The sequence below is a fragment of the Coregonus lavaretus genome (genome assembly GCF_964263955.1).
Source record: "Coregonus lavaretus genome assembly, chromosome: 25".
Taxonomy (NCBI): domain Eukaryota; kingdom Metazoa; phylum Chordata; class Actinopteri; order Salmoniformes; family Salmonidae; genus Coregonus; species Coregonus lavaretus.
Window position 1 is genome coordinate 18,088,133 of NC_140012.1, and position 23,184 is coordinate 18,111,316.

A 23,184-nucleotide genomic window follows, 5' to 3' on the forward strand; every position below is an offset into this window, starting at 1 on the left:
GCTCTACCAACTGAGCTACATCCCTGCCGGCCATTCCCTCCCCTACCCTGGGCCAATTGTGCACCACCCCATGGGTCTCCCGGTCACAGCCGGATACGACAGAGCCTGGATTCAAACCAGGCTCTCTAGTGGCACAGCTAGCACCGCGATGCAGTGCCTTAGTCCACTGCGCCACTCGGGAGACTAATATTTTTATTTTGTACAGGTTTCCTTCTTTTCACTCTGTCAATTAGGTTAGAATTGTGGAGTAACTCCATTTTCTCCTGTCACAGCCATTAAACTCTGTAACTGTTTTAAAGTGACCATTGGCCTCATGGTGAAATACCTGAGCAGTTTCCTTCTTCTCCGGCAACTGAGTTAGGAAGGACGCCTGTATCTTTGTAGTGACTGGGTGTATTGATACACCATCCAAAGTGTAATTAATAACTTCACCATGCTCAAAGGGATATGCAATGTCTGCTTTTTTGTATTTTTACCCATCTACCAATATGTGCCCTTCTTTGCGAGGCATTGGAAAACCTCCCTGGTCTTTGTGGTTCACTGCTCGACTGAGGGACCTTACAGATAATTGTATGTGTGGGGTACAGAGATGAGGGAGTCATTCAAAAATCATGTTAAACACTATTATTACACACAGAGTGAGCCCATCCTACTTACTATGTGACTTGTTAAGCAACATTTTACTTTTGAACTAATTTAGGCTTGCCATAACAAATGGATTGAATACTTATTGACTCAAGACAATTCAGCTATTCATTTTAAATTAATTTGTAAACATTTCAAAAAACATAATTCCACTTTGACATTATGGGGTATTGTGTGTAGGCCAGTGACACCAAATTCAGGCTGTAACACAACAAAATGTGGAAGAGATAAGTGGTGTGAATACTTTCTGAAGGCAGTGTATATATTTCCACACTGAGGTTTGAATAATATTGTGCAAATTATGATAATGCCCTTTTAGTGTAAGAGCTGGGAGGGAGTTTTGGCCTTCCACGGTTGCATCACCATGTGGTAAATTAGTTAATAGACCAATAACAGCTCATTTTCACTTTTCCTCTTCCCACTCTTCCCTCTCCCAGACAGTCCTAGCAAAAATCTTGCTTGAGAAATTGCTCTTTGCTAAAAAGCAATTTTTCTTTATTTTTGGCCATTTTAATTGAAAACAATTATAGTAATGTACTTAATTGTTACCCAGAAATTATTTGATATTGAGATAAAATTGGCTGCATTGGACCTTTAAACCACAACTATGTGAGAAAATCTGTTTTGTAAATACATTATTTTTTTCTTTTTGTAGTGTTTGTCAAATCATTTATACACACGTTCCTGTAAGTGCTCAATTACCACAAAAACAACAAGAAAGATGGAGTAAATCATTGATTTATTGTGAAAGAGGTGAAAAATGTTGACAATTAAATGAATTTGTATCTTGCTGTGTGTGTGTGTGTGTGTGTTATGTGGGCTTGCCCAGTCCATGCCACTGTTTGACCAGTTCGTTGGGTGTGTTGACCATGTCAGTCCAGTGCTGAAGCTGAGGCCCCCTGGCATACATGAACGGCCCCAGCACCACCACACCTACTGGGGTAAGGCCTGATCCAATCAGCTCCAAGCTCAGACAGGCCTGGTCGAGCTGAGAGGGGCGGAGCTTAAAGGTCATCTTGTGGTTGAAGCCAGGGTCAGCTCCACCACTAACCACTGGCGTCCATCTGGATTTCACTACCTGAGTGTGGATCTGTAGGCTCACCTGGAAACACACGCCTGAAAACAGAATACATACAATCACCCTGATAACAGACCACACACATTTATGCAGACACACACACTCTTACACACTCACCTGTGTCAGTGTGTATCTGCAGGCTGCGTGCTCTCAGTACGACCACATTGAGGCGCTGTAGAGACGGACTGTAGTTCAGAGACACCTGAATATCACCCAGACCTGAACACTGACAGAGAGAAAAAAAGAGAGCCACTTACTGCAGGTTGTGTGTGTGTGTGTGTGTGTGTGAGATTGTGTACATGCATGTTTGAGTGTGTGTGTGTACCTGCGTTTCGTCCTTAGTCTCTAGGTCTCTCCAGAGCAGCCTGCCCCCCTCCCCCAGCTCCCCCTCAACAGGGAACAGAACCCTGCCCACCGCATGGTGCCTGCCCCCCCGATCCACACTCAACACATACACACTGAGCACACTCTCAGATACACACACACCCGACACCTGGAGAGAGAGAGTGTGGGGGGTGATTTTGTCTAGTGGCAGTTAAAGGAACCAATTTAGTGTGTTTGTGTGTGTACCTGGAACACAAAGCTGTCGTTGAACTCGGGGTCGCGACCCCTGCATCGGGCCCTGGCCTTATGTCGGCGACGGTCGTCAGGGAGAAGTCGCAGTTCTGCCAGTGTGTCGTTACTATAGAAACATGTTGGCAAGTTGCTCAGGCGGAGCAGGGAGACATAAAGCTGTTCGTTGTCGTGGTGATAGGTCACTGAGAAGCACAGTTGCACGGTGCGACCAGGAGGGGGTGACACCTCACTGACATCAGGGACCCAGTACAGACCTGCCCTTACACTACCTACTGGATACCAGCCTAGAGAGGAAGAAGTAGCACAAGGTAGCCCAATTAGTGGGAGTGGGTGAGAAGAAAGACAGACAGTGTTGCCCCCCCCCCCCCCCTCCCTCCCTCCTAACCTACTCCCTACTGTGAGAGATCCACGATGTGTGCTGCTGAAGTCCTTCTGCCCCTCTTTCTCCCCCTCCTCGCTCCTGAGAGTTGGTTTAAATCGGGGTGGCAGGAAGAATGGGATCTCATCTGGCCTATCACAGACAGAGGCACAGGAAATTATCAAAACATCTACAAATAACACAGTGGCTTTGGTCATGTTCCTCTGCTCAGACATTGCTGTCGCATGCCAGACCTATTTTAGTATCAGCTAACCACTATGTTATAGCACTCTGGTGCCTGACGGCACAGTCGATGACGTGGCATGCAACCATTGGTTAATGCATGCAACGTCTAAGCAGGGGAACACGACCATTATCTAACTTATTTCTCTCTTTTTCTTTACACACATATAGGTCGCGTTCCCCTACTCAGATGTTGCATGCATCAACTAATGGTTGCGTGCCACGTCATCGACTGTGTCATCGACTGACCGATTGCTATAACATATGATGTGGTTAGCTGATACTTAAAATACCTATCCAGGCGTTGTAAGATCTGGCATGCGTCAGCAATACCTGGGCAGAGGAATGCAGTCCTACACACACACACATGCATTTAGGGGCGGGACTGTGACCTGACACTCACCTGTACCTGGATCTCTGATTGGTCAGGAGAATTGGAGTGGTGCACGCTGGGAAGGGGGCTGACGTGGTGACCATTTCCCGGTATCGTCTTTGGCCGCGCCTCCTCCACAGGAAGTAGACAGATACACCAATCAGAAGCAAGAGGAAGAGTCCCAAAGACAGACCAACAGCCAATAACATTGCTGGATCTGAAATACATTGCCTTCAGAAAGTATTCTGTTGTGTTACAGCCTGAATTCAAAATATATTAAATTGATTTCCTTTCTCACCCATCTACACACAATACCCCGCAATGACAAAGTGAAAACATGTTTTTACACATTTTTGCAAATGTATTTAAATACAGAAAGATCTCATTTACATAAGTATTCACACCCCTGGGTCAATACTTTGTAGAAGCACCTTTGGCAGCTATTACAGCTTTGAGTCGTCTTGGGTATGTTTGTATCAGCTTTGTACATTTGGATTTGGGGATTTTTCACCATTCTTCCTTGCAGATTTTCTCAAGCTCTGTTAAGTTCGATGGGGAACAGCAATCTTCAAGTCTTTCCACAGATTTTCAATGGGATTCGTCTGGGCTTTGGCTGGGCCATTCAAGGATTTTCACATTCTTGTTCTAAAGCCATTCCAGCGTTGCTTTGGGTGTATGCTTGGAGTCATTGTCCTGTTGGAAAGAAAATCTTCACCCCAGTCTAAGGTAGTTTGCACTCTGAAGCAAGTTTTCATCAAGGATTTGCCTGCAATTGGCTCCATTCATTGTTCCCTCTATCCTTACCAGTTTCTCAGTCCCTGCCGCTGAAAAGCATCCCCATAGCATGATGCTGCCTCTACCTGCTTCACGGTAGGGAAGGTGTTAGACAGGTCATGAGCTGTGCCTGGTTTTCTCCAGACATAGTGCTTTGCATTAAATGCCAAAGAGTTACATTTGTCTCATCAGACCACATAATCATTTGCCTTATGCTCTCATAGTCTTTCATGTGCCTTTTTGCAAACTCCAGGCATGCTGTCATGTGCCTTTTTCTCAGGAGTGGCTTCCGTCTGACCACGCTCCCATAAAGCCCAGATTGTTGAAGTGCTGTAGAGACTGTTGTCCTTCTGGCAGGTTCTTCTATCTCAGCCAAGGAATTCTGTAGTTCTGTCAGAGTGATCATTTGATTCTTTGTCACCTCCCTGACCAAGGACCTGCTTGCTTGGTTGCTCAGGTTGGTCGGAAGGCCAGCTCTAGGCAGTCTGGGTAGTCCCATATTTTTTCAATTTCCCAATGATGAAGACCACTGTGCTCTTGGAAACTTTCAACACTTTAGAAATTGTTTTATACCATTCCCCAGATATATGCCTCATCACAATTCTATCTCGGAGATCTACGGCCAGTTACTTGGACTTCATGGTCTAGTTTCTGCTCTGACATTCACTGTCAACTGTGGGACCTTATTTAGACAGATTTTTCTTTCTAAATCATGTTCAAACAATTGAATTGGCCACAGGTGGACTCCAATCAAGTTGTAGTGACATCTCAAGAATGATCAAAGGAAATTGAATGCACCTGAGCTCAATTTGGATTGTCATAGCAAAGAGGTGTGAATACTTATGTAAATGAGATATTTCTGTATTTCATTTTCAACAAAATAATCTAAAAATATATTTTCACTTAGTCATTATGGGGTATTGTATGTAGATGGTCGAGATTTGTATTTATTTAATCAATTTAATCCAGGCTTTAACACAACAAAATGTGGAATAAGTCAAGGGGTATGTCTGTTTTATGTCTGTTTGCCTGTCAATCTCTCTGCCTGGCTGAATTGTGCACAATAATGTAAGTTGTATTCTTCACATCTATAAACAATTATTTCTGAGTAAAACTGTAAAGTTAACTTCAGATAAAGTTGAATGGAAGGAGAAAGAGGGTGAATTGGGTTCTGTCCAGTATTTTTACTCACCAGCCATGTCTCTCTCCCTGTATTTCTTGACCCTTCAGTCATTACACTGTCATTACACTCCACATTATTGCTCTCTTTCTCCTCTGCTGTTTTTCACTGCTACAGACGATATAGGTTCAGGTAGGAATAAGTTGAATATAAATCAAGGTAGTACTCCAGTGTATTCCCATACACAGCTCCAGTCTGTAAACCAGACGGTATTGAATGTAAGATACAGCTGTTGCCTTCCCACCCCTAACTTCAGGACTCTGGGCCTCACAGACTCAAGGCCACACACAGATACAGACAAACACACACACACACACACACACACACACACACACACACACACACACACACACACACACACACACACACACACACACACACACACACACACACACACACACACACACACACACACACACACACACACACACACACACACACACACACACACACACACACACACACACACACACATATATACACACACATACACACACACACACACACACACACACACAGGCAACACCATGTCAACCCATTCAGTAAATTCAAATAATTTTTATTGGGCCATGGGGAAAATGTTAGACTTTTCACCTGAGTAATAGTCATTGCACACACACGCGCACACAAACATGCACCCACACACTGAATCTCTGCACAGGGATTGGTCAGTCTGAGAGAGCAGAGCTACAGCTAATGAGATGACAAGATGCTAATCCTTAGGGCTAAGGCTAACGCTACAGCTAACACGCATGCACACACGCACTTAGCCACCTGGCCTCCATCTTGGGTTCAGAGAGAGAGAGCGCGAGAGAGTTATAGAGCGAGACAGATAGAGAAAGAGAGGAAAGGATAGAATGAGTGTGAGAGAGAGGGGAAGGTAATGTGAACAGAGTATCTGTAATAGAAGAATAGAGCAAGAGAGCAAAATTGAGAGAGAAGACATTAAGTGAGGGCTCATCGTGGACTTATAAAGGTAAGAAACAATACTGAACCTGTGTGGGTGCGTGCGTGCATCCTAGTGTTGGGAAAGAGTAAGTGTTTGTGTGTACAGGGTCAGTTTCCGGGACCCAGATTAACCCTACTCCTAGGAATAGGTTTAATCTGGGTGTGGGAAACCGGCTCATAGCATTTCTAAGGTGAGTTCAGCTTGGGCAAGAGAGACAGGGGAGAGAAGAGATGTGGCGTTTAGCAGGGAGTCTGACAAAGCTCCTCAGCCATCTGCAGGGTTTAACAGATTCACACACACTGACTGGCATGTACATAGGACGCACACTCAGATAGTGTGGGTGTGTGGCTTTGTGTTTTTAAATTTTTTTATTCTCATTGCTAACTCAATAATAGGATTCAAAGAGCTAAATTGACTCTAATTGTTTCCAGGAGCCTGTTATTCTTCTCCTCTTTATTCTCTCTCTCTTTGTCTCTCCCTCCATTGAAGGGAGAGAGAGGAAGAGAAAGGAAGGAAGGGAGTCGAAAGACAGAAGGGAGGAAGATGGAGGAAGTGGTCACCTGTGAGGGCTAAAGGCTCTCTTAACTTCAGCTCAATCCCACGTTTTACTAAATAATCTAATAATCTGGACCCTGTAATCTTATTACCGAAGGCTAATCTGGACAGTGTACGTGTGTGTGTGTTACCAGAGAGGAAGAGAAGTGTCAGAGAGCATCTGATAGGAAGGGTTTATGGAGGAAGAGAGAACGAGAGGGAGAGGAGGGAAAGAAAGAAAGATGAAATAATGTATTTATTCCAGTCTTTCTCCAGTTTCTTCAAGACAAGACAACCTGAGTAGAACAAACAACCAGGCCACTGCTGGAAGATTGATTGATCCCTTCTTCCTATTTGTCAGTGTTGTTGTCATGGCGAGGCACTGGCGTCTGTCATCGGAGCACTTGCCCCCTGTCAGCGGCCATTTTGGATCAACAGGCGGACTCAGGACGGAGAGAAAAGAAGAGGAAGAGGAAGAGGAGGAACGCTCACCCATCTACTCCCTCTCCAAGAGCTCCATGGATGTAGTCATGGCAACCAAACACCCGCATCTGCGAGACCCGGCGTGGGCAAAACTGGAGCTGAGACGGAGCGCCAGCCAAAATACACACTCCTCCTCAAACACACACACACCAAAGCTCACACCCCTACAGCAATACAGACAACAACACACACCCTCACACTCACATACGTCTCAAAACATACACGGGCACGGATCTCCCCTTAGTAACGAGAGTGTGGCGAGTTGGAGTGTGTGTAGCGGCAGTGTGTGTAGCGGTGGTAGCACACCAGAGACGGTCATATGGAAGGGAGGGAGTATGACTGAGGAGACCCCGTGCATCCTGTACTCCGCTCGCTGCTCCAGACTGGCTTCAGAGTCTCAGTCTTCCATACAAACACCTGCTACACCCTCACCCTTCACCTCACCCCTAAACACACCCACTCACAGCCCAACCCTACACACACGCCACAACCTACCCCAACTCCAATACAGACCGTCACCCCTTACTACAGACACACCCTGTCAGACACACACACCCTCACCTGTGTCCTCACCCCTACCCGTAAAATCACCCCTACCCTCACCCCTACCTGTAACCTCACCTCTACCATCACCCCTCGCTGTAATATCATGCCTACCCTCACCCCTGACCCCTACAGGATGCCGACCAAATCCTTACACAGACGAGGCCTATTCCCCCAACAAGCATCCCTCTTCCCCCTTTCCCTCCCCCTTCCCCTCTCCTTCCTGTAGAGCTCAGGGTGTGGAAGGTCTGGAGGAGAGGGGCAGCAGTGAGCAGATCCCACCCCAGCCAGGGTGCACCCCTGTGGGGACGTACTATGGAGAGAAGCCCCCTATCCTTAGCCCCATAGCCAGCCCTAACAACAACACACAGCCCCTGGGTGTTTGCCTGGGTAGCCCTGTACAGCAGCAAGAAGTGGAGATGGACCCTCAGGTGTTCTTCCCCAGCCCTCCTGCTCACCTGCCATTGTCATGGTCACAGAGGCTCACCTGTCCGTCTGGCAGAAGTCAGAGATCGGCGGGTTTAGTCTCCTCCCTCAGCGACTCACGATTGGACGGCTGCCCCCGCTGCTCCTGTAACTCCGCCTACTCAGGGGTCATGAACTTGATGACATCATTACCCCAGGGGTCAGGGTTCAGGGAGGAGGGGACAATGACATCACAGAGGGAGCTGGTGGAGGTCGGGGTGCAGGCGGGGTCACATCTAGGGTCAAGGTTAAACTTTAGGTCCCTCCAGAGCTCCCTAAAGGATCATGGGTCGGACACTAATCTGGGGTCTCCCCCTCAGTCCTACTCCTTCATGGGATCCAATTCTTATCTAGGTTCACAGTCCATCTTGGGGTCCCCTCCGGGGTCAAGATTGAACCTGAGGTCATCGCTAGGCTCCCACTCCAACCTGGTGTCGCCCTCTTCCAGTATGTTCCCACTGGACAGCCCCAGAGAGGGGTGGGAGGAGGAGGCGGCGTGGGAGGAGAGCAGCTCTGCCGTAGTGGGGGAGATGGGGAGGAGGAGGTCCTGTCTGAAGGTGGTGGTACAAGAGGAGGAGAGGAGGAGGAGTGGAGAGAGGGATCACAGCAAGAGGAGGAGTAGTATGAAGCAGGTGCAGTGGGATGAAGACGGGCTGACCTGGGATGTTTACGGAGCCTCTCTGGACCCCGAGGAACTCAGCTCGGCCATACAGGTGTGTGTGTAGGTGTGTGTGAACTGTGGAGGTGTCCGTGTTAACCCTGCGTAGTTAAGCGGTCAAACAGGTGTATGTGTGTGTTAAGCCTGTGGTGTGTCTAGCTCGACTATTCAGGTGATGGCAACTACATGTCAATTTACACTATATATACAAAAGTGGACACCACATGAAATTAAATGGATTCGGCTATTTCAGCCACACCCGTTGCTGACAGGTGTATAAAATCGAGCACACAGCCATGCAATCTCCATAGACATACATTGGCAGCAGAATGGCCTTACTGAAGAGCTCAGTGACTTTCAATGTGGCACCGTCATAGGATGCCACCTTTCCAAAAATGTATGCACGCATGACTGTAAGTCGCTTTGGATAAAAGTGTCTGCTAAATGGCATAGTATTTTTATTATTTTCCTACAAGTTAGATCGTCAAATTTCTGCCCTGCTAGAGCTGTCCCGGTCAACTGTAAGTGCTGTTATTGTGAAGTGGAAACTTCAAGGAGCAACAACACGAAGTGGTAGGCCACACAAGCTCACACAACGGGACAGCTGAGTGCTGAAGCACGTAGCTCGTAAAAATCGTCTGTCCTCAGTTGCAACACTTACTACAGAGTTCCAAACTGCCTCTGGAAGCAACGTCAGCACAAGAACTGTTCATCAGGAGCTTCATGAAATGGGTTTCCATGGCCAAGAGCCCTACACAAGCCTAAGATCACCATGCGCAATGCCAAGCGTCGGCTGGAGTGGTGTAAAGCTTGCCGCCATTGGACTCTGGAGCAGTGGAAATGCGTTCTCTGAAGTGATGAATCACGCTTCACCATCTGGCAGTCCAACGGACGAATCTGAGTTTGGCAGATGCCAGGAGAATGCAACCTGCCCCAATGCATAGCAGCAACTGTAAAGTTTGGTGGAGGCGGAATAATGGTCTGGGGCTGTTTTTCATGGTTCGGGCTCGGTCCCTTAGTTCCAATGGAGGGAAATCTTAACGCTACAGCATACATTGACATTCTAGACGATTCTATGCTTCCAACTTTGTGGCAAAAGTTTGGGGAAGGCCCTTTCCTGTTTCAGCATGACAATGCCCCCGTGCACAAAGCGAGGTCCATACAGAAATGGTTTGTTGAGGTCTGTGTGGAAGAACTTGACTGCCCTGCACAGAGCCCTGACCTCAACCCCATCGAACACCTTTGGGATGAATTGGAACGCAGACTGCGAGCCAGGCCTAATCGCCCAACATCAGTGCCTGTTCTCACTACTGCTCTTGTGGCTGAATGGAAGCAAGTCCCCGCAGTAATGTTCCAACATTTGTGGAACATCTGTGGAAAGCCTTCCCATAAGAGTGGAGGCTGTTAAAGCAGTAAAGGGGGGACCAACTCCATATTAATGCCCATGATTTTGGAATGAGTTGTTCGACGAGCAGATGTCCACATACCTTTGGTCATGTAGTGTATTTGCATCTATATATTCATAGTTTTTTATATGTTAACTGTTGTTTCTCTAACCTTATCTTATTCTATCATACAGAAACACCTGCAGCTCAAGACCAGGACAGACAACACAAACACAGAAACCACTCCCAAGACCAAACCCAAGACTAAAATCAAATCAAGGGTTAAGATCATTTCTAAAACCAAGAACAAAACCCCTCCCATGGAAACTGCTACCCTGTCAACCCCTGTTATGACAACCAAGGGCAAGACCGCTTCCATGGAAAACGCTACCCTGTCAACCCCTGTCACTACCAAAAAAAAGGCCACTGCCATTGCAACTTCCCCAATGGCAAACCTTAGCACACCCCTATCGATTAATACCGTGGCGACTGCTGCCATAGAGACTGAGGCTGACACTAAAGGAGAGGGAGAGAGAGAGGGAGACAGAGAGGGAGAAAAAGAGGGAGAAGGAGATGGAGATAGAAAGGAAGGAGAGGTAGAGGGAGAAGGAAATATACAGAGAGAACCAGAGGGAGAGGTAAAGGTAGAGAGGGAGGAAGAAGGAAAGATAGAGGGAGATGGCGAGGGAGGAGTAGATGGAAAGGGAAATGTAAAGGGAGGAGGACAGGAGGAGGGAGGACAGAGTGGGGAAGAGACAGAGGAAAAGGGGACACCGGTGCTGTCTCGTAAGTCGTCATACCGTGAGAGTGGGCGGAGCAGGAAGAAGAGTGGAGGAGTGATGAGGTCACTGAAGCGATGCGTTCGCTCCTCAAACCCCAATGAATGACACTGGAAGAACACTGAGAAGGTGGACATGATAACATTATAAGACTAACCAATGACTGTATGCGACTAACACAGGAGGTTGGCAGGGTTCAGTCTAAAGGGCAAAAGAGGCATCTGAATAACCCTAAAGGACCTCCCTAACACTGGACTCCCTACTGCTGTGTTGTAGTTTTTGACTACTTTATATACAATTTATGTACGATAGTATTCAAATGTATCTGCCAGTAGGTGAAAAATATGTTGGGTTAAAAAGGATACTACTCCGGTTCAGGTTTGCAATAACATATAGGTCCATCATCCCAGAAAAAAACAGCCCTTAATGTCAATTTGTGTTACTGCCTGCCTGCACTGCATTACACTAAGCATGGATATGTGAATGTGTGGATGCCATGGATTATTGTAAAGAATCTCCAATGGAAAAAACAATGTAATGTATTAAAATATTCTGTCCAAACATTCACTGTTGTTACTTTCATATGTATTCTTTGTACTTTGCACTATATACACATGCATGTACTTAGGCACTCACTCACTCACTCAAAATAAACACACAGACACTCACATACACAGAGTGTTTGTAAATGAGGTGAACCATGGTGGTGTGAGTAAGTCTCTGTATGTTCAGTTCATTCAGGCCCTGTATTCTGCTACTGTTCAGATGAGCAGGCACATTCCCTGTCATTCACTGTAGGAAAGGCCTGAAACCTCACCTCGCTAGCTGCTTCTACTGTTGTCATATCTCACTGTTAACGAACGAACACGGTAGTTGTATGTGTTATGTAGAGTAACAAAGCTCTCACTTTCTTTCTCTTTCTTTATCATGCCCCCTGGGTGGTCAAAGTGGGCCTAGGTGCAAGCCATACTTATACTGTATGGGATCACTTCATCCATCCACAGCCCAAGGGAGGTTTGGATTCATTTTATTTAATGAATTTCCCCTTGAGGGACAATAAAGTTGGATTGGATTGGATAAATTATAGATGTTAACTGGAGAAGATTTAGCGTTAGGTAGATGTTTAGATAAGTAGAAGTAAGCCTGGTGAGGGAAGTTATTTACAGGTAATGGGGTGTAATAGTTAGTAGGCATGAATGGGTGGAGTGATGATTTGATCAATTGTGTGTGTGTATGGGGGTGGGGTTTGGGGGGTACAGGTCACCGGTTCACCGGGTCACGTGACACAGAATCAGGAGGTGGGCTGTTGGGGTGACGTGCATCATGGGGTGAGTAGCGAGTACAGTAGAGAGGCTGTTTTTGTCCTACATGTTTGTCCTATGATTACGGCCAAGGGAGTGTGTTGTGCCTGTAATACGTGTTCATGCATGCGCATGTATGAATGTGTGTGTGTGTGTGGGAATGTGTGTGTGTTGAAAGTGCTGATAGGCCTCCCAGAAACCCCTATCCATCGCTGTAAAGCCCCTGGCTGCAGGAGAACAATCCAGCGCTGGGGCTTTGTAGTCTTCTTTGTCCCTGGGGGAAATGTGTGTGTGTGTGTGTGTGTGTGTGTATGTATGTATGTGCGTGTGTGTGTGCATGCGTGCGTGTGTGTGTGCATACGTACGTACATGCGCGTATATTAGTTTGTGAATGAGTGTGCGTGTTTGTATATGCCTGAGTATGTGCATCCGATTGGATGCCTGTATGTGAGTGTGTGTGTTTGTCCAGTGCTATATAAATAGTGTGCTGTGTGCGCGAGGCAGTGATTCTGCTGAAGATGGTTGATGTTCCAGGGCCTCCGCTCCTATCTCTGATGCTGCTGCTGTGTGTGTCGGCACTGCCTGCCGCCACATACACCCTGACCCCTGGCAGACAGGCCCAGCACAAAGTCCTGCACCTGGGTGAGCCAGATACACACATACACATCAGTGGAGGCTGGTGGGAGGAGCTATATGAGGATGGGCTCATTGTAATGGTTGGAATGGAATAAATGGAATGGAGTCAATCGTGGTTTCCATATGTTTGATACTGTTCCATTTATTCCATTCCATCCATTACAATGAGCCCATCCTCCTATAGCTCCTCACACCAGCCTCCACTGATACACATGGGCACCTGCACATGGATACACACACTCATCTAAAAGGAATAATCCACTCAAAACCACAAATTCCTATGATTTACATTGTCAAATACAATATACACTACTGTTTAAAAGTTTGGGGTCACTTAGAAATGTCCTTGTTTTCCATGAAAACATTCATGAAATGAATAGGAAATATAGCAAAATGCATAGGAAATGTAGTCATTGACAAGGTTAAAAATAATTGTGTCCTTCAAACTTTGCTTTCGTCAAAGAATCCTCCATTTGCAGCAATTACAGCCTTGCAGACCTTTGGCATTCTAGTTGTCAATTTGTTGAGGTAATCTGAAGAGATTTCACCCCATGCTTCCTGAAGCACCTCCCACAAGTTGGATTGGCTTGATGGGCACTTCTTACGTACCATACGGTCAAGCTGCTCCCACAACAGCTCAATAGGGTTGAGATCCGGTGACTGTGCTGGCCACTCCATTATAGACAGAATACCAGCTGACTGCTTCTTCCCTAAATAGTTATTGCATAGTTTGGAGCTGTGCTTTGGGTCATTGTCCTGTTGTAGGAGGAAATTGGCTCCAATCAAGCGCCTTCCACAGGGTATGGCATGGCGTTGCAAAATGGAGTGATAGCCTTCCTTCTTCAAGATCCCTTTTACCATGTACAAATCTCCCACTTTACCACCACCAAAGCACCATCTTAATCTTTTCTTTTTATTGGCCAGTCTGAGATATGGCTTTTTCTTTGCAACTCTGCCTAGAAGGTCAGCATCCCGGAGTCGCCTCTTCACTGTTGATGTTGAGACTGGTGTTTTGCGGGTACTATTTAATGAAGCTGCCAGTTGAGGACCTGTGAGGCGTCTGTTTCTCAAACTAGACACTCTAATGTATTTGTCCTCTTGCTCAGTTGTGCACTGGGGCCTCCCACTCCTCTTTCTATTCTGGTTAGAGCCAGTTTACGTTGTTCTGTGAAGGGAGTAGTACCCAGCGTTGTATGAGATCTTTAGTTTGTTGGCAATTTCTCACATGGAATAGCCTTCATTTCTCAGAACAAGAATGGACTGCAGAGTTTCAGAAGAAAGTTCTTTGTTTCTGGCCATTTTGAGCCTGTAATCGAACCCACAATTGCTGATGCTCCAGATACTCAACTAGTCTCAAGAATGCCAGTTGTATTGCTTCTTTAATCAGCACAACAGTTTTCAGCTGTGCTAACATAATTGCAAAAGGGTTTTCTAATGATCAATTAGCCTTTTAAAATGATACACTTGGATTAGCAAACGCAATGTGCCATTGGAACACAGGACTAATGGTTGCTGATAATGGGCCTCTGTACGCCTATGTAGATATTCCATTAAAAATCAGCCATTTCCAGCTACAATAGCCATTTACAACATTAACAATGTCCACACTGTATTTCTGATCAATTTGATGTTATTTTAATGGACAAAAAAAATGCTTTTCTTTCGAAAACATGGACATTTCTAAGTGACCCCAAACTTTTGAATGGTAGTGTATGTTGTGATTTATTTTTGCATTTGGTGGTTATGAAAAGGTAGGAAGCAACATGTGAAAATTGTTATGGTAATTTGTTGGAGTTTAGGTCGACTGCAAAACCCACAATGCAATTCTCTCTCTATGGACAGGCTGGCTGACTATCTAGCTAGCTAGAAAACGTAGCTACCTACACACACTAATACCAAAGTCAATATCAGCATGTGAAGTTGTTAATTAGTTGTAGTTAGAATCTCACAATGTTGATCCCGTTTCTAGCTCAAAATGTTGAGTCAATGTGGTTGCTATGGCAATGTGCAACTGCTCTGCGAGTCTGCTAGCAGGGAGAGGAGAGGAGTAAACCTCCTTGCGGCATGATAGTTGAAGGAAGAAAGGCTATTAATCTGACGGCGCAATGTCATAAAATATATAATTTGTTATGACGATATAGACGGATGGATGTGTTCTAGACAAGTGTGCCCATACCATCTATTGTCTGATTTGGCGATCTGGAGTGCAGGTCATTATTTTAAAAGGGTTATGATATGTCAGGGTTCTTCAATTCCGGTCCTGGATGGCCGAAACACCTCTGTTTTTCATCCTCTCCTTCTAATCAGGGGCTAATTCAGACCTGGGACACCAGGTGAGTGCAATTAACTACCAGGTAGAAATAAAAAACAGAAGTGTTTCGGCCCTCCAGAGCCGGAATTGAAGAACCCTGTGATATGTGATAGTGTGTTATCCCCTAAAAAATATATATATATATTTTTCAATCTACTTGTTTCCCCACCCCTTTGCCTCTCCATCACATTTAATCTGTCTGATCTCAACCATTCCCACTTGACCCAATAACTAAAATGAAGTTTGAAAAAAAATGTTTTATCATTCTAATTGTTCTGACCTGATCTCTGATCTTTGTAACTGACTGTGATGATTCTTAAACTGACTCACAGACTGTGGCATGGCTGATCTAGGATCAGTATTTGTCTGACTGTACTGACAGTTCCTGTGTATTTTCTTTCCTATAGACTGGCCTAAGGACTGTGGCATGGCCCACTATAAACCTAACATGGCTGAACGGATCGTCTCTGGAAACGAGGCCAGACCTCACTCCTGGCCATGGCAGGTCTCCCTACAGGTAATCAATAAACCAATCAATCAATTAACATACTTATCTACTTGGCAACTTCAGTATGTCGAATTTTCACTTAGTCATGCATTGATGCCAATGGGGGACTCAGTGAAAATTTGATTTGAAGGTCCCGCTCAGTCAAAATCATGTTTTCCATCAAATGTTATGATATTTGGATGAAACCAGATCAAATTAGGATGACCAAAGTATGAAAGATTACTGTTGCTTGTGCATTGATCAAGTTTGATAATAAAGTTATTGGCCCCCTCCCCCGTGTCAAACACTTGGGTTCAGGAGAAGGGCTCAGTAGGGTGCTCCAACTGGAGGTGTCATAAAAAAAAACACCCATCTCCCCAACATAAAAAATATTTTTGTACTGTAAAAAAAAAAAAATTGCACCCCCTCCCCCCTCATAGAATTAACTCAAAATAATGTGGATATCGACTTTGCCATTTCAGCATGCTTTTATGGCACAGTCGATGCCACGCAGGGCTATTGGCCAGAAGGTTGAGAGTTCGCCAACCACCACGAACAAGCTCACTCTCGCTGCCTGTTTCATTACACTACGCTCAGAAATGTCTGCAGACAATGATCAGCTAGGGGGAAATCTTATTTTCAACATTTTGATGCTATATTTATAATTATATAAAATATGTGCAACAGATTTTCCACCAACAGCTTTCTGTACCGACTTCGGGCGCTTCAACATCATGGTTTGCGTTTTCAACGCCACAATCAAATAAACTATCTCAATCTCGACAAACCATGTAGGCCTGCCTATCCAGTATCGAAGGCTTGGCAATCTCTGAATGTCATTAAACGTTTTGGTGTTTAACAGATGTCTCTTTCCATTCATCAAATGGCCGCTGCACAGTTTGGATGCTGGAATTATATTTTGGACTAATGTGCACAGGTAGCCTACAGGATTAAAACGTTGTGACTGGTTGCATTTATGCCACTCATAAAAGGTAATACATTTTAAAAGTTAAATGATAAAAATGTAGGCTATATTGAAGCGTTAGGTTCTAGGTGAACGTGGAATAGCCACATTAATCGGAGAGGAGGCAGAGCATGTGTTAAGCTTTCCTGAATAACTGGGACTTCTGGGAGCATACAGTGCATTCGGAAAGTATTCAGACTCCTTGACTTTTCCCACATTTTGTTACGTTACGGCCTTCATAAAGAAGTGGGAAGGTGGGAATTCCCAGTTTTGACGTCGTAAATACCAGTTGGATGCATTCACGTGCTATGAACTCGTTGAAAAACGCAGATTGGCTAATGGCCAACAAGCTGCGTAAACCATGAACTAAATGGACAGCTATCATGCTTGTAAATAAATTATAGTGTTCCAGAAAAAAACGTATTGATTGCTTTTGATAAATTATGTTTTGTAGTTGCATTTAGCTGCCGAAAATGCTGTTATCATGGTCATTTCCTACTAAGGTGACGTCAGAGGTCATCATGTGGGAGAAGTCGGAGCTCAGAGATGATAGATGAGTTTCCCACTAGTATTTACCAGCTGGAGAGGTGTTCAAGTGGATTTTTCCCAGTCGTATGTGGTAAATACCACCTTCCCACTTGGTTATGAACGCAGGGTTATTCTCTTACCTAATTTAAATAAGTACCACCTTGTCATCAACATCGCAGAAGGTGTGTTTGCAGAGAAGCGTGGTTTACATAGCTCGGTAGCTAGTCTACTGGTGCCAAAATTTGACTGCAGCGTGTCAGCAAATATAATTACAGGTTTCCCCTATTCATCTAAGGCAAAAATACTTATTGGTTTCCCCTTTCATCTGTGTCTGGTGTTAGCTAGTTAGTGGCTTGCTAGGTCTTCAGTGACCATGGAACAAAAGGGGGTGAAGAGTCGCTCAAAACTCAGATGCAGTTGTCATGTCAACACATGAAGAAACATGCTAAACGGATTATGTATTAAAAAAAACTCTTGACATCATTGATAGTCATGGTTTATTAACATTGTCTGACAGTCTATATATATGTTATGCAATTTCAACTGAAATTGTCCAAGAAGAACTAGATAGCTTAATAAAACAGTGCTGACAATTCCATTTGGGCTAGTTAGCTAAAATATACAGACAACATTTTGTCTATATTGATGCTGTTACAATTACCAAACAGTTGGATAAGCAAATAATTTGTGGAACTATGATGCGATGTATGACAGGATCGGATGTTGCATGCAATTTCAATGTTGTTTGAGTTGTGTAGTGTTGAGAAAACAATGCTGAGATGCTGTGATGACAATGAATCCGCTGACACTGTCCTCGATTATAATTATTTATTACATTGAAGATTTCAGCGCCAATTTACAGACCTCTGCAGACATCTGGAGAACAACCAGCCCATCCTAATATGTTGTTCTCCCCCTCCTTTGTCCCAACCAAGTGTATATATATCCTATGTAACCTGATATGGGTGTTTTCCCCTACAGACCAATCCCTGGACGCCACATAACAGACTTCCTCTGTTTTAGGGTGCCCCTATAGAAATGCTCTCCAGATGCTTCCTCAAGCTGAGTCAACATCCTCTAAGACACTATTTGCAACCGTCAGCAAAGTCAAAAATGGTCTAGATACTACAGTTGCTTTGTGTATTAACAGCACATTTGCTTGAGATGATCTCACTGCAACGCTGCTCACCACGTCCATGTTGCTTTACATAGGCGTTTCAAAGAACTGTCAGTCAAGATGAGCTCCACACGCACTCAGCCTATTGGCTCCCGGCCCACTCAGCCTGTATTTTCAGACTTCCTAATAGTTAGACATGAGAGAAAAAGAACATTTTCTCAAATTCTGAGCATTTCTATTTGGAAAAAAACATGAGTGATGTTTTGGGAACTCAAAAGGCTATTTTCCATGGGAATCAGGATGACTGTGCGGGACCTTTAAAGTAACTGTCCAGTAAAAATCTAACTTTTAAAAGTTCATATTATGTTAACTCCCGTACCCAAATAATGTTGTTTACTCATCCTACTTTTACACTTGTATTTGTGGCCAAAGCATAAACTGGAGAAATAACACATCAAAAACCCCACCTCAAACTTGTATCTCAAACAGACCGTTTCAAAAATGCTTGCTATTTCCTCATAGAACATGATGTCATGTTGGCTCATTGGCTGAGCTGGCCAATCAGCAGTCTTCTCGCATTAAGATTTTTAATGACTGGTATACGCCAGTGGAGGCTCCTCAGAGGAGGAAGGGGAGGACCATCCTCCTCAGTGAATTTCATAAAAATAAAAGTTATCCTTTTTAGATAAAACTATACTAAATATATTCACGTCGCCATATAATTGATTAAAACACACTGTTTTGCAATGAAGGTCTACAGTCTCCTCAACAGCACTCTCTGGGGTAACACCATGGTGTAGCCAGAGGACAGCTAGTTTCCGTCCTCCTCTGGGTACATTGACTTCAATACAAAACCTAGGAGGCTAATGGTTCTAACCCACTTCCATAGACTTACACAGTAATTATGACATCCTCCAACCTATCAGAGCTCCACCCAATCAAAGGATCAGATAATCTAGTAATGAAAGCATAAGCTACAGCTTTCTAGAATTACAGTGCATAAAATGTGGTGAGTAGTTGACTCAAAGAGAGAGAAAGACAATAGTTGAACAGTTTTGAACAACTTAATTTCTTCAAAAATGAAGGAGATGCAAGAGAGCTAGCTAGCTATATTTCGTAGTCCTTTCACTTACTTAGCTAGCGAATGCAGCTAGCTAGTTTAGCCTACTCAAACACCCGGCTCATACAGAGAGGGATGCTATGTTAGCTAGCTGGCTATCCAACACTGGAACTCTTCAAAGTCAAGGTAAGCTTTTGGTTGTATTAATTTATTGCCACCGGGGCCCACCGGTGTAACTGCTAAACTGCTTGCTGTACACTATACTGCATGATTGTAGTGGGTTTACGAATGCGTTAGTTCTAGCTATGATGACTATGACGTTAGCTAATATGGTGACAACGATTGTAGGCTGTGTGTAGCGATTAGCGGTTATGGTATAAAGGTTTGGCTTGGAAAGGTTTTTTCGCCTAGTCACAGACCGCTGTTGTGTTGTGCTGTGCTCTGAAGTCCACAAGCGAAGGGAAAAGGTGAGAGGAGGAGAGCGCGTAGATGTGAAGTGATCATGCTTTTTGTATGTGGCTTCTATGAAAGTGAACTGTGCTTGAGGGTGATCAGGGGTGTATTCATTCCACCGATTCTGTTGAAAAATGTTTCTTAAACGGAAGCAAACAGGATGAACCGGGGATAACATACCTGAATCTGTCTTATAAAAACTCTTGTTTGCAACTGTTGGACTAATGATTACACCCTAGATCTGCTAGATGCAGGCAAGAGTGTGCAATGCGGTATTGAATGTGTCACTGTCTCGACCTGTGCACCTACCATGTAAACTTTCATTCATCGACTAGGTTATAGCAACCTCATGATGGGTATAGGGAAAATGTGAGTATCATGTAGTAGCCTAAACCTATCGATGTTACATTGAGCTGGGTGAATGGAATATAAATTATAGCCATCCAATTTGCTGTAATAGAAATAAGGCCATTCTCATTAAAACAAAAGTGTCCTCCCTCATTTTAAACGGCACCGACCGCCACTAATATACATACGCCCACACCATTGTTGTTGAGGTACGCACACACCATTCCAACACAGAAAAGCTGGTTTTTAACATACTTAAAAACGATTTCACTCATATTGCAATTAAATGTCAGGCATATTTCATAGAAATCTGAAAACATTGGACAGTTACTTTAAGTGTAAGGTCTTGCCTGTGGGTTGATGGCAAATGTGTGTTCTGTGTGTCTCAGGTTCGTCCCAGAGGCAGTAAGCACTACATCCACGTCTGTGGAGGAACTCTCATCCACAAGAACTGGGTCCTCACCGCTGCTCACTGCTTCCAGAAGTAAGACTTGCCATTCCGTGAGTGGTAGCACACAACATTATTGGACTGAGCTAAAAATGAAACACTTGTCTCAAAAGGACCATGGTCTTAGCCCTACAACATAACTCGGTTTAGACTAGAAAGAACCAATAAACCTTGAGAAACCACCATAAAGGACTAGTAGATTACCTGTGTGTAATATGACAGACAGTTACATTCTGAACCCTGCGTGAACTCAGTTACCCACCATGCTGTGTGTCTCAGGGGTAAAGCCGAGGATGCTGGGAGTTGGAGGATTGTCCTGGGGAAGCACCAGCTGAAACGTTCCGAAACACCCGAGAAGACTATCCCGGTGAAGAGGATATACCGTCACGAGCACTTCCGTTACCCCACGCACAGCGAGCTGGACTACGATATCGCCCTGGTCAAGGCTGCCACCGACATCGTGCCCACCAACCACATACGCTACGCATGCCTGCCGCGCAAACAGATCAATCTGAAGCCAGGACAATACTGCTGGGTGACCGGCTGGGGAGACACTCGGGGTAAGGAGGAGGGATGATTAAGGGGGAGGAGAGGGGAAGAGGTTGGATGAAACTAGGGATAAGGACGGGGAGGAGAGGAGAGGGGGAGAAAGGTGCGGAAGGCTGGATAGACACACAGGTTAAGGGGGGATGAAAGGGGGAGGAGAGGAGGAGGCTGGGAGGCACACAGGGTAAGCAAGGGGAGGCTGAATGGAGACACTGGGAGAATCTCAATTGCATACTCCTCACGTCCTCTCTCCTTGACCTCCTTTTTAAAATCCATTGGAGGAGACGATCAGAGGGGAGGGACCTCTGGATTTCTCATCCAATTGGTTTTGAAAAGGTGAGGAGCGAGGACGCGAGGAGTATGCAATTGAGATTCTCCCCTATGACCACGTTAGAACTATGATTGTAGACAAAAGAGCATTGACCAGGGTTGTGTTCAGTAGGCATGAAACAAGAATGTTGCCTAAAGGTAATCCTGTGGTGTGTCCCTGTCTGTGTGCCAGGTGGGAAGGAGAACGTGTCTCTGGCTGAGGCTCTGAACCAGGCCCGTCTGCCCATCATCGACATCAAGACCTGCCGTCAGAAGAAGTTTTGGGGTGACCGTGTCAGGGACTCCATGATCTGTGCCGGCTTCAGAGACACAGAAGGACCACCTGCTGCCTGCCAGGTAGAGGGAGGAGGGAGGGGAGGGAGAGGGAGGGATGGAAGGAAGGAGGAGACTGAGGAAGGGTGGGACAGAGGGAGGAGTGGGAAAGACGAGTGAGAAATGGAGGAGGAAGAATGACATACTTGTAGTGAGAACACCGATTGGCTAATGGCAAACAAGCTGCGTCAACAATAAACTAAAAGTACAGCTATCATGCTCGTAAACAAATCAGTGTTTAAAAAACACATTAATAGATTGTTTTTTATAAATAATGGTTTGTTGCATTTAACTGCTGAAAATGCTGTTATCGAGGTAATTTCGTTAATAGCAGAGTTCAGCATGTGGGAGAAGTCGGAGCTCAGAGATCATAGATGATTTCCCCACTAGAAATTACCAATTGGAGGGGCATTCAAGTGGATTTTTCCCAGTTGCATGCTGGTATTTACAAAAGTACGAGATGTTATAAACGCAGCATTAGTATTAACATAGTAATGTGATCTAACAATGTTTTATTCCCCCCCTCTCCTCTTAGGGTGACTCGGGTGGTCCTCTTCTGTGCCAGTTGGGGCATGACAGGTGGGAGGTGCACGGTGTGGTGAGCTTTGGTCCCATTGGCTGCACCGTGGAGAACAAGCCCAGTGTGTTCACCCGCACTGCCAATTACATCCCTTGGATCGAGGCTACGCGCATCAGAGACTTCTTTCTGCACTAGACCACACGCGCACACACACAACCTGACAACCCCTCTGCACCCCCAAAACTATAGCATTCGTTTTTTGTGAAACGTACCATATTGCCTCAAGCTCCGCCCCCCCGTGTCCATGACCTGTGAGTCACTACAGTGACATCAGACAACATTTGAATGAAGACTAAAACATTTTACATGCACCAATGTCCTGATCATCAGTATTTCATTAAATCAAGCCATCTGTCATGATGCTGTCATCTGTGTTTAGTTCTGTTTGTTATTCATGATTTGTGTCGCTGAAATTTCTCTAGTCTCTATCCACTTAATGTGTATGTTAAGGACAATTTGTTTCATATTCACACTCACGTCAACGATTCAATGTTGTTCTATGTCTATAACCTATGAATTTTGTCTTGAGCATTTTGTCCTTTAATGTAACATTCAGAATCATGTTATCCCATTTCATTGGTGCATGCAAAGGAACATAGGAACATATCTTCAATTTGTATGGCACCTATGACACCTTGACCTGCATGATGGGAGTTATTGGCTGACAGACTGCATGATGGGAGTTATAGTCACGAAACCAGGAAGTGGGTGTGTGTGTGTCTGGGTGTGGAAGCATTTAT

The 23,184-nt window shown here is 44.9% G+C and overlaps 2 protein-coding genes across 2 annotated transcripts; one reads left to right on the top strand and one right to left on the bottom strand.

The window, feature by feature from the left end:
- Window positions 1-1,456: 1,456 nt before the first annotated feature.
- On the bottom strand, window positions 1,457-5,246 carry syt15 (synaptotagmin XV; the record flags this gene model as incomplete). Its single annotated transcript, XM_084141459.1, has 7 exons — window positions 1,457-1,761; window positions 1,841-1,949; window positions 2,049-2,216; window positions 2,294-2,583; window positions 2,689-2,810; window positions 3,304-3,490; window positions 5,240-5,246. 7 exons carry the CDS (start codon window positions 5,244-5,246, stop codon window positions 1,457-1,459), a joined length of 1,188 nt encoding a protein of 395 aa, XP_083997585.1.
- A 7,596-nt stretch (window positions 5,247-12,842) lies between these two features.
- On the top strand, window positions 12,843-23,156 carry LOC311100642 (chymotrypsin-like elastase family member 2A; the record flags this gene model as incomplete). The annotated part of the gene is made up of 6 exons (XM_084141572.1): window positions 12,843-12,966; window positions 15,679-15,788; window positions 20,618-20,712; window positions 20,956-21,236; window positions 21,725-21,888; window positions 22,400-23,156. The coding sequence occupies 6 exons, from the start codon at window positions 12,843-12,845 to the stop codon at window positions 22,577-22,579; spliced, it is 954 nt and encodes a 317-aa protein (XP_083997698.1). The 3' UTR covers window positions 22,580-23,156.
- Between the last annotated feature and the right edge of the window lie 28 nt (window positions 23,157-23,184).